The sequence below is a fragment of the Bos grunniens genome, chromosome 5 (genome assembly GCF_055505025.1).
Source record: "Bos grunniens cultivar Pamir isolate PY7600 chromosome 5, Bosgru_T2T1.0, whole genome shotgun sequence".
Lineage (NCBI taxonomy): Eukaryota > Metazoa > Chordata > Mammalia > Artiodactyla > Bovidae > Bos > Bos grunniens.
Genome location: NC_141169.1, coordinates 86193086 through 86205787, shown reverse-complemented (window position 1 = coordinate 86205787; position 12702 = coordinate 86193086). Strand labels below are relative to the sequence as shown.

At 40.2% G+C, this 12702-nt stretch overlaps 1 protein-coding gene across 5 annotated transcripts in view; it reads right to left on the bottom strand.

Moving 5' to 3' along the window:
- Positions 1 to 651: 651 nt before the first annotated feature.
- Positions 652 to 12702, bottom strand: part of BCAT1 (branched chain amino acid transaminase 1) — a 118488-nt gene continuing 106437 nt past the window's right edge. For all 5 annotated transcript variants that reach the window (XM_086401738.1, XM_086401742.1, XM_086401740.1 and 2 more), the window contains exon 11: positions 652 to 1724. In XM_086401738.1, coding sequence (XP_086257864.1) covers positions 1683 to 1724 — 42 coding nt within the window. In that variant the 3' untranslated portion in view covers positions 652 to 1682. The remainder of the gene's footprint in view (positions 1725 to 12702) is intronic.

The following is a 12702-nucleotide window of genomic DNA, read 5'->3' as shown; positions in this document are numbered from 1 at the left end:
ACCTTAGGTCATTTCTAGACTACAATATTGAAAGTGAGGTCACAAGGTTTAGCAAAGGCAAACGCATACCCTTAGAATGCTACTTGGTGAACAGTGTGCAGGCAGGACAGTTAAAGCATGTCAGACCTGAAAAGAACAGACTCTCCCAAGACTTCAGATTGCCAATTAAGAGCCCCCTAAAAAAGATATTTTTACCATTCCTTTTCATCTTCTACTTTCCTCATTTTCATTTTACCATTCCTATCTAAAAAGACCCTATGGCCAAAAGTCTTGGAAAAGAATCAAAGCCCCATTTGCTATGTGCTGCTAAATGCCTTAAGGAAATTTTTCCAGCACGTCAAACTTTTAGAATTTTTTTCCTTGCTCTGAAAAGAGAATGAAATATGATCAGCAAGATGAAAGTTATTAGCACTGAAGGAAACCAAAATAAAACGTCTGAGAGTTGACCTTCCAAGGGTAAATGTTTTCTATCAAGATTTGACTTTCCCCTAGATAAACCAGGACACTACAATTTTAACTCACGGCTCCCAAACAAGGAAAATACCATCTATAATCGCTCTCCCTATACCCTAACCATGTGCTTATCCAATCCCCATTCAACAGGAAAGAGCACCTATAAACCCAGAGTATAAAATCCAGAGTATATTCCTCTTTGCTTTCTACCAAAAAACTAAATATGATTTATTTTGTATTTAACACTTTAACATTTATGTATTCGACATATAACATATAACATGTCATTTCCATTTGGTTGATATGATATCACCATCTTTTTAGAATTATTACTTTAATTCCCAGACACTCTTCAAATAAGAAATCATTCCTCCAACAAACTACAATCAGAGTATCTCTATGACTTGGCAGTCCATGGAAATTAAAGACAACATGAGGTAAATATAGACAGTCAGAATCAATCACAAATTCTAGTAAAGAGGTTTCATAATATAGAAACAAAGACGGTATACTTCTATAGAAGCTAAATGTTCATTCATTCCTTACTATGGGCCGGGCTGGGGGATGCAAAGATCTATAAGGCACAAGACCCTCAGTCCTGTAGTGAAGCCTGCCCACGAATTACAGCACAATCTGGAGACAGCAGGGGTGGTCTTGTTGATGTACCAGTGGAGCCTGGTGTCGACTGTGATATCAGGAAGGAGGAGAGATTCTCCCTAAGAGGACTTAGGGGACCTGGAAAGAAATGTAAGGGAAAGAAATCCAGTTTCTCTAAGTCTTAATTTATAAACAACAACAACAACACACTTTTCTGAGAATGGAGATGTGGCCCGGGAAATGGTACCTATGAAATGTACTCAGATCAGCTTTCAAACACAAAGACACTCATTGGTTGAGAAGCAGAACATAACTTATGCTAAAGAATAAACATTTTTTTTTAAAAAATCTGAGTGAAGCCCTAAGGGAGGCACTAAGATTATGGAGGAAAATTCTACAATTCTATGGCTTCCATAATCAACTCTCTAGAGAAGGTAAGGAAAACTTCTAGGAGCAAGTTTAGAAACGATCATTGGACGATTGCGATTCGTCTTCTCTGGCATGAGGAAACAATCGCCCTGGTAACGCAGATATTATGAACAACAGCACAACTAAAATCAGGTAGCCAAAGACATTTCCCATAATTCAAATGCACAGTCTGTCCCAAGTGCACACGTCCTGTTCCTGTCCATTCAGGCTACGGTGATTGTCCAGTCGCTCTCTTCTCTTCCGTACTACAAGAAAAGCAAGAAGACAGGTTTCAGTGTAAAAGCTAACAGCACAGGAACAGCTTATAAATAAACTTAATGATATAACCAACGTTGAACAAACGGTTCATTTCTGTTTTGTACATTAAAAGCAGGTTCATATTGAAAATAAGACTATGTATAAAGAAACAGCAAATACCTGGGAAGAATCATAGATTGTATAACTATTGTTGAGCTCAAATTTAGAGCTGGTATAGGTTCCTTACATATGCCTTTTCATTGCTATTCTGTATTTAGTTTCTCAAATCATGTCCCGTTTTCGCTTGACTCGCCTCTTTAGTACTAATATAACTTCAGTTGAAATGAATACAAAACATTAGAATTCCTGAATTGGAAAGAACATTACAAATCATCTAGGCTGCAGGGAATGAGCCAAATAAGTGTGGCTCTGGATTTAACTTCAGAGCAGTTCTACTTCTATTTGTTTCGTATACTGGGATTCCACGAAAGGTCTCTTTTGCAGAAAGTTCTAAGGCTTAAAAAAATCAAGTGTGAAGAGCAATAAACTTTTAAGTCCAGCTTCTCATTTAAGGACACTAACGCTCTAGCAAACTCTGTTTTTAAAATTTTCTTTTATTGAAGTATAGTTGATTTACAATGTAATGTTAATTTCAGCTATGCATACATATATATGTACGTGTGTATATATATACGTACATATACATGTCTATATATACATGTTGTTGTTCAGTTGCTAAGTCATATTCTACTCTTTGCGACCCCCATTGACTGCAGCACTCCAGGTTTCCCTGTCCTTCACTACCTCCTGGAGTTGGCTCAAACTCACGTCCATTGACACGGTGATGCCATCCGACCATCTCCTCCTGTCGCCCCCTTCTCCTCACAGTCTTTTCCAGTGAATTGGTTCTTTGCATCAGGAGGCCAAAGTACTGGAGCTTCAGCTTTAGCCTCAGCCCTTCATATATATATATATATACACACACACAATAGATATATATTCATTGGAAGGGCCTATATATATATAGGCTTCCCTGGTAGCTTAGGTGGTAAAGAATCTGCTTGCAATGTAGGAGACCCTGGTTTGATTCCTGGGTCAGGAAGTTCCCCTAGAGAAGGGATAGGCTACCCACTCCAGTAGTCTTGGGCTTCCCAGGTGGCTCAGAAGGTAAAGTATCTGCCTTCGATGCTGGAGACCTGATTCGACCCTTGGGTTGTGAAGATCCTCTGGAGGAGGGCATGGCAACCAACTCCAGTATTCTTGCCTGGAGAATCCCATGGACAGAGGAGCCTGGCAGGCTACAGTCCACGGAGTTGCAAAGAGTCAGACATGACTGAACAACTGTACTGCTGCTGCTGCTGCTGCTAAGTCGCTTCAGTCGTGTCCGACTCTGTGCGACCCCATAGACAGCAGCCCACCAGGCTTCCCCATCCCTGGGATTCTCCAGGCAAGAACACTGGAGTGGGTTGCCATTTCCTTCTCCAAAGCATGAAAGTGAAAAGTGAAAGTGAAGTCGCTCAGTCGTGTCCGACTCTTAGCGACCCCATGGACTGCAGCCTACCAGGCTCCTCCGTCCATGGGATTTTCCAGGCAAGAGTACTGGAGTGGGGTGCCATCGCCTTCTCCGAAGCATTGTACAGCACCTATATATATATATATGTTTCCATATTCTTTTCCATTATGGTTTATCACAGAATACTGCATACATTTACCTGTCCTATACAATAGGTTTTGTTGTTTACACATTTTCTATATAGTTTCCTTCTGCTAATCCCAAGTTGGGATGGATCCCAATCCATCCCTCCCCCACTCCCATCCCCCTTGGCAACCATAAGTCTGTTCTCTTCTAGGAAACTCTTAACTACAGCCCAGTTTTGTCTCTGTGCAATGCTATTTCTCCTCCATCACACTGTCCATGTCCTGGGTGCCTCTTAATGGAGCTTTAAAGACTTCAGAGAACAGAATCTATCACATTGGTAAAAATACTAGAAGCTAAGAATGGGTTCCCCTACAACCTTCTGCTTTACATGAAAAGGAGAATGAAGGAAGCCAGTGTCACTAAGTGACTTACTTAATCCACATCAGAAAGTGTTGCCTACAGAGTATGGCCTCCCACTGTTCACACTGTTGATTTCATAATGAATTCCAGACAAAACATTCCCAAATTCTGCCTGATTTATATATAGAGAGAAATACACATTTTATTTTTCCTATTTGAATCTCCAGTAATACATTAGACACTTTAGCCATTAATAATAATTGAGTATCAGCCTACTGATATTTTGTATGCTAAGTGGGTTTCCACATTTCCTATTGGGTATGTGTGTGTTTGCATACTAAGTCGCTTCAGTTGTGTCCAACTCTTTACGACCCTATGGACTGTAGTCTGCCAGCTCCCTCTGTCCTTGGGATTCTCCAGGCAAGAATACTGGAGTGGGTTGCCATTTCCTTCTCCAGGCGATCTTCCAGAACCAGGAATCAAACCCGCATCTCTTGTGTCTCCTGTACTGGCAGCTGGGTTCTTTACCACTAGCGCCATCTGGGAAGCCCTATTGACATTTTAGCAGATCTACAAACTTACGATTCATGACTACAATTTTATCATGAATCTCACCAGTTAAAATGAATTTGCTTTCAGTTACTCATTTTAGTTTTATCAACAGTCAAGATCAGTTTTGAATACAATGACAGTCATAGGCCGTGTAATTCTAGGAACCTACAGAATATGTATTAAGGTTTTCTCTCTTGTCCTGCAACTCATGCTTTCATGTAAAATCATAGCATCTTGAGATGTTATGCAAGGGATGTGATAATACAGCTAATTCATAGTATCTAGACCTAGGTGATTATCACCTTTCATTTCAATGATGAATAATGTACTTTTAATTTTCCAAGGTGAAATAATTCAAAGTAGAGATGACAGATTTTAGCAGGAATAGAAATATGCTGCCTTTAAAAGGTATCCAGAGAAGGCAGGGAAAGAAAACACTTGTCTGCATGGACCAGGCTGTCCTTATACTGCGGTCAGTGCTTTTAATGGGCTTCCCTGGTGGCATGGTGGTAAAAGAATCTGCCTGCCAATGCAGGAGACGAGGATTTGATCCCTGAGTCGAGAATATCCCCTGGAGGAGGAAATGGCAACTCCAACATTCTTGCCTGGGAAATCCCATGGAGAGGAGCCTGGCAGGCTACAGTCCATAAGGTTGCAAAGAGTCGGACATGACTTAGTGACTAAACAACAAAAATGCATCCCTGACACTACCATAGTGACAGCCTTTAATGTTTGCAGTGCAGTAAATCAAATCCAGCCTGTGGGATGGTACTTTGAGTCCATGTGGAAGGCTCAGTGTGATGTGCAGAACTTTTCAACTTTTCATCAATTCCAATTAGAACACTGAACTAAAACGTGACTAATAATGACAATCTTATTACTTGCATTCAACGCACATTTGGCAAAATTTTACAAGGCCTTCGCTAAAACGTGCCTTTTACATTTGGCAGAAAATTCTAAAACATAAAAGGCCACGCTGCAAGTTAGGCACTTAACTCTCAACAAGGCCAATAAAAATAGAACCAGTGCTGAAGTTAACACTTCATCATCCTGGTTGTAGGTAATATTCAATGGCCATGCAAAGCTCTGTGATCTGAAAACAAGGGGTGAAGTGTGAATTAGGGAACAAGGAGGGGCTGGGAAGCTGGGCAAGGAACTGTAGCATCAAGGCAATCTAGGATGTTCACCAAGTCTGCATGCACACACAGAATAGCTCAGGACTTCTCCAGGGAAAGAATGGTTATTTATTCTCACAAAGCTGCAGCCACTGGTGGGAAAAGAGATTTTTAAAATTCTATCTGGTGATGGGCTATCAATACAGATGACACTGTGACCCCACTCGTCTTCCCTTATTTTAAACTACTGAAGACGTCCACCTCTGGGTCTTGACAATCACTCCTCCCACTTTCTGAAATGGCAGTAGCAGTCCTGCTAGCTACTCAAACATGCTACCCTGGTATTTACGACCTGGGCTGCAGCTTTTATCTGATCTTGACAGCAGTTTCGATGTATATCTCACTTTGAAAAAAATCTAAATCAGATTCTCTTAAGTTTTTTTTTTTCTTTTTGTAAAATAATTTGACATTTTTATCTCTTCTCAGAATGTGTTAATACACAAGGGCAACATGTTTCTATTCTTTAGTACTTGCTTGGTGTGACACTCACCCAATCATTCCTTTCTCAACATTACTAAGGTTCTTGCCTGGTGGTCCAGTGGTGAAGAATCTGCCTTCCAATGGCGGGGACGTGGGTCCAATCCCTGATCAGGGATTTAAGATCCCACAAGCCACAGGGCAACTAAACTCACACAACACAACTAGACAAGCCCACGTGCTGCAATTACTGAGGCCGAGTGCCGCAAGAGAAGCCTGCAGGCACCACAGCCAGAGGAAGTCACAGCCAAAAATGAATTAATTAAAACAAATTTTAATTCACAAATTAATCTTAAAAATTGAAGAATATAGTACAAAGAGAAAATGTTAGCAGGAGTCAGGGTAAAAAAATTAAAAAAAAAAAAAAAGAAACATTACTAAGTATGTACTATGGCACAGACGCTGTGAGAATATTGGAGTTACAAAAAAGAGAATAAAATAACACCCACACTCAAACAACCATGGAACAAAGGCAAGTGTATGACTAATCAGAACGTACTTTAAAACTTCTAAGTGATCCTCCAGGGGCTATGGAAAATGGGGAAGAAGCAGCAGTTAAGTGGGTGAATGTTACGTTTGTACTAAGGAAAGGGGATGTTATTCTAGAGATTTAAAAGATTCTTCAAGGAGATGCATCTTGAAGAAACAACCAACATCTTATCAAACAGGCCAACTAGAAGATACAGGAAGGCAGGAAGGAAGCAAATAGAGCAGAGCATATTGGAGGACAGAGAAGACCTTCATATGGCAGAAGCAAAGGTGAGTATGATGGTCAGAGGAACAGCAAAGAGCAAAGGGAGAGTGAGGGGTATGGACAGCATGGTGATGTTCTCCAAGTTCAAGCCTGGTTAAGGATGAACACAGAAGTGCTTTTTTTTGTTATATTGCTGCTGCTGCTGCTAAGTCGCTTCAGTCGTGTCTGACTCTGGGCGACCCCATAGACGGCAGCCCACCAGGCTCCCCCGTCCCTGGGATTCTCCAGGCAAGAACACTGGAGTGGGTTGCCATTTCCTTCTCCAATGCATGAAAGTGAAAAGTGAAAGTGAAGTCGCTCAGTCGTGTCTGACTCTTCGCAACCCCATGGACTGCAACCTACCAGGCTCCTCCGTCCATGGGATTTTCCAGGCAAGAGTACTGGAGTGGACTGCCATCAACAATAAAAACAGCAGCTGTAGTTCTACCACTTAATGAGAGCCGGTCATGTGCCAGTATTAAAAAAAAAAATAAAAAGAAGAAGGGACTTCCCTGTTGGTCCTGCGGTTAAGAATCCACACAATGGTTCAATCCTTGGTCAGGGAACTAAGATCCTACACAAGAAGCAACTAAGCCCACAAGCGACAACTAGAGAGTCCATGTGCAATGAAAGGATCCCGAATGACAATGAAGATCCCATGTGCCACAGCTAAGACCAAACACAGCCAAACAAATAAATTAAAAAAAAAAAAAAAAAGTCACAAAATCAGTCTGCATTCACTGATTTAAAAAATTGGAAAAGAAAAAAGGGGAAAACTCTAAAACCTTGTCATTTGAAAAGTTTTCCCCCAAGAGGTAATTTGTACGGTATTAAGACCAAGGGAACTATGTCTAATTAGGCATTTGGGATGAACACTCAGCCTCAGAGATTCTTGCTCATATACAGAAATATACAAGTTAAATGAAAATCAGATCTGTGGTTAAGAAGGAATTCTCCCCCCCAGAGAAAGAACTGGCAAGAACCTTGAGGATTCTTTGGTTGCTATTGCACTCCTTTTCAATTTCAGAGCACTTGGGAGGAAACATCATGTTTCCATGTAACGTCAAAGAGATCAAATGTAAAACATGGTGCAATTCTATGCTTTTTCCTCAGTAATTACTTAAATTATTTTTCTTGGAGAGAAACAGACAATTTAGTAGCTTGGCTGACAGCATCAATTTGCCATCTTGTAAGAGAATAATTTTGAAACTGTAGGTTTCATGCCCAGAGGCACAAAATAATTGAAGAAGAAAAGAGGTGGTCTTAGATTCCAAAGGGATGGTCCTGGGTTACTTAACAATTTGGAGGAGATATGGTGCTTGGTTTGTGGTTTAATTCAGAATCTCATGTATCCCTGCATTTCCCAGGTGGCTCAAGTGGTAAAGAACCTGCCTGCCAGGAGAAGCAAGAGACAAAGATTCGATCCTTGGGTCAGGAAGATCCCCTGGAGGAGGGCATGGCAATCCACAGTATTCTTGCCTAGAAAACTCCATGGACAGAGGAGCCTGTCAGGCTATAGTCCATGGGGTCGCAAAGAGTTGGACATGACTGATCACATGCATGCTTGCATCCCTTTGTTTCTTTGTTCAGTACAGAGCCCTTGAACATATCATTAGTTTTTTAGTGTTATTACCATTATACTTGACTACCTACGGTAAAAAGAGAAATTACTAACTTCTCAGCCAAGTTATAAAGAGAATACATACAGGTAAGAGAAAAATGTTCTATTTCTCCTCCTTTTCTACGTCATATGTAACTTTTATTTTTAAACCTTTTGATATGGTCTCAAATTTAAATTGAATAAATCTGTCCTTCTATACCAGTTTGCTCTGACTTCTCCAATTTCCTGGTCACTTTTCTCACTACTCTATTCCCGGGCATCTGAAACAGTCTCTGGCATACAGTGTGTGCTCAATATAACTGTTGAATGAATGAATCAAAACCATTCACTCCTATCACCTACATTCCTGCGTTCTGTAATCTTACTTCTTTTTTTTTTGTAATCTTACTTCTAAATATGCTCTTTCTCACAGGGAACTCTCCTCAATTTTATGTGGCAGCCTGAAAGGGACTGCATTTGGGGGAAAATGGATACAAGTATGCTTGTGTCTCTCTGCAATCTACCTGAAACTATCACAACATTGGTAACTGTCTATACCCCAACATAAAGACTTCACATATATACACTACCAAGTGTTAGACAGACAGCTAGTGGGAAGTTGTTGTATAACACAGGGAGCCTTCCAGTGAATATTCAGGGTTTCCTTTAGGATTGACTGATGTGGAAGCTGAAGCTCCAATAATCTGGCCACCTGATGAGAAGAGCCAACTCACTGGAAAAGACCCTGATGCTGGGAAAGACTGAGGGCAAGAGGAGGGGATGACACAGGATGAGATGGTTGGATGGCATCACCAACTCAATGGACATGAGTCTGAGTAAATGCCAGGAGATAATGAAGGACAGGGAAGCCTGGTGTGCTACAGCTCATGGGGTTGCAAAGAGTTGGACACAACTTAGTGACTGAACAACAACAGGGCGTCCAGCCTAGTGCTCTGTGGTGACTTAGAGGGCTGGGGTTGGAGGGAGGAACAAGAGTGAGGGGATACATACACACACACACACCCTTATGGCTGATTTGCATTGTTGTATGGCAGAAACCAACACAACTTCGTAAAGCAATTATCCTCCAATAAATAAATAAAAATGGTCTTTCTGAGACCTTTTGCAATGGTTTCCCATCTGTCCCAAAGTTACCTCTGGACTTCTTTCATTCATACTTTAGGATTAAGGTAATGGCACCCCACTCCAGTACTCTTGCCTGGAAAATCCCATGGACGGAGGAGCCTGGTAGGCTGCAGTCCATGGGGTTGCTAAGAGTCGGACATGACTGAGCGACTTCACTTTCACTTTTCACTTTCATGCATTGGAGAAGGAAATGGCAACCCACTCTGGTGTTCTTGCCTGGAGAATCCCAGGGGCGGGAGAGCCTGGTGGGCTGACATCTATGGGGTCACACAGAGTCAGACACGACTGAAGTGTCTTAGCAGTAGCAGTAGCAGGGTTTTGGGGCATATATGTAGTCACCATCTCAAAGCGGATGATACTCATTTCTGCTTTGCCTTCCAAAGTTTCATGATTATGCTGGCTGAACAACTCTACTTAGCTTTTTCTTCTGATTCTATTTAATAGAATTTAGTTTTCCCTCTGTCATCTTCACGACCCAGATAATCACGATGGTGTGATCACTCACCTAGAGCCAGACATCCTGGAATGCGAAGTCAAGGGGACCTTAGGAAGCATCACTACGAACAAAGCTAGTGGAAATGATGGAATTCCAGTTGAGCTATTTCAAATCCTAAAAGATGATGCTGTGAAAGTCTGCACTCAATCTGACAGCAAATTTGGAAAACTCAGCAGTGGCCACGGGACTGGAAAAGGTCAGTTTTCATTCCAATCCCTAAGAAAGGCAATGCCAAAGAATGCTCAAACTACCTCACAATTGCACTCATCTCACACGCTAGTAAAGTAATGCTCAAAATTCTCCAAGCCAGGCTTCAGCAATACGTGAACCGTGAACTTTCAGATGTTCAAGCTGGTTTTAGAAAAGGCAGAGGAACTAGAGATCAAATTGCCAACATCCACTGGAACATTGAAACAGCAAGAGAGTTCCAGAAAAACATCTATTTCTGCTTTATTGACTATGCCAAAGCCTTTGACTGTGTGGATCACAATAAACTGTGAACAATTCTGAAAGAGATGGGAATACCAGACCACCTGACCTGCCTCTTGAGAAACCTGTATGCAGGTCAGGAAGCAAGAGTTAGAACTGGACATGGAACAACAGACTGGTTCCAAATAGGAAAAGGAGTACATCAAGGCTGCATATTGTCACCGTGCTTATTTAACTTATATGCAGAGTACATCATGAGAAACGCGGGGCTGGAGGAAGCACAAGCTGGAATCAAGACTGCCGGGAGACATATCAATTACCTCAGATATGCAGATGACACCACCCTCATGGCAGAAAGGGAAAAAGAACTAAAGAGCCTCTTGATGAAAGTGAAAGAGGAGAGTGAAAAAGTTGGCTTAAAGCTCAACTTTCAGAAAACTAAGATCATGGCTGCCAGACCCATCACTTCATGGCAAATAGATGGGGAAACAGTGGAAACAGTGGCTGACTTTATTTGGGGGGCTCTAAAATCATTGCAGATGGTGACTGCAGCCATGAAATTAAAAGACGATCACTCCTTGGAAGGAAAGTTATGACCAACCTAGACAGCATAGTAAAAAGCAGAGACATTACTTTGCCAACAAAGGTCCATCTAGTCAAGGCTATGGTTATTCCAGTAGTCATGTACGGATGTGAGAGTTGGACTATAAAGCAAGCTGAGGGCCAAAGAATTGATGCTTTTGAACTGTGGTGTTGGAGAAGACTCTTGAGAGTCCCCTGGACTGCAAGGAGATCCAACCAGTCCATCCTAAAGGAGATCAGTCCTGAGTGTTCACTGGAAGGACTGATGTTGAAGCTGAAACTCCAATACTTTGGCCACCTGATATGAAGAGCTGACTCATTTGAAAAGACCCTGATGCTGGGAAACATTGAAGGCAGGAGGAGAAGTGCGTGACAAAGGATGAGATGGTTGGATGGCATCACTGACTCAATGGACATGAGTCTGGGTAAACTCTGGGAGTTGGTGATGGACAGGGAGGCCTGGCGTGCTGCAGTCCATGGGGTTGCAAGAGTTGGATATGACTGAGTGACTGAACTGAAAAAATTATTCTTTATTAACATGTTGGAGTTCAATTAAACTTTATATCAGTTCAGTTATATATATATATATAAAAAGCAGAATCAATTTGCTGTACACCTGAAAGCTCATAAATCAACCATACATCAATTAAAAAAAAAAAAAAGACTCACTAGAAGAGAAATACCTGAACCATCCCTGCAGAAAAGTTTTATTAAATTTCTTCAAATTACTTTTGATTGTTTCTATGTACAAAAGTAGAAAACAACTCTGAGTTTTAAGTCCTCTAATATTAAGATATTCCTTTAAGGTTACAGAAAATTCCTATAGAAAACTTCTATTGAAGAGTAGAATTAACACAACTTGTAGATTCAAAACCCACAATTTTTCTTTTATTGTTATAAATTTTGCATAAAAGTTGCTAGGTCATCAAAAAATAACATATTTTATCTAAAGTCTTCAATTGCTCTGTAGGGACCTGCTGCTTTTCCTACCCATTTTAAATATTTGCTTAGTTTTTAAGACCACACACCACTTGATGTCACCCATCAATTAAACTTCATTTTACATTTCAATATGAATCTCGGCTGCCTTTTCACCAACTGGCAATGATGGTATCTAGGCTCACCAAATTTTGGAAAAATATCTTTTACAGGCGAGCCAGGTTTACTGAGTATATTATCTGCCTACCTAGAAAGATGCTTAACTGCCCGATATTACTGTAGATTGTTGCTCAGAAAAAAATTGACAAAACAAAGTTAGCAGTACTAAAAAACAGGTGTACATGCTCTTTGACCCAATAATTACAATTTCAGGAATTTATCCTAAAGAAAAAAACTAAAAATACACTGTTCATAACAATGAAAGAATTTCCAACAACATAAATGTTCAACAAGAAGATTTCTTTAAAAATTATTATTTATCAACATAGTAGAGTTCAATTAAACTTTATACATGAAATTTTAAAATTTACTGATATAAAAAAGCAAATGATTTATTAATTAAAAAAGCAGGTTAACAAAATTATATGTGATCCCATTGTTAGTAAAACATCTATCTAAAAATATATAAATGCTTACAAAATATTAAAAATCAAGATATCAAAAATTAATGGTGCTTTTATCTGTGATGGAATCACAGGCAATATTATTTTTTCTGTGCTTTCTTCTACTTTAAAGCTTTTTTTCTTTTATAAAAGTATGTTACACTTTTCAATGAGATTTTTAAATGTTATCAAAATTTACTGAATATATTTATTTTTTAGTGCTAAGTAATTGAGTCTCTGACTCTCTGACTGTGTA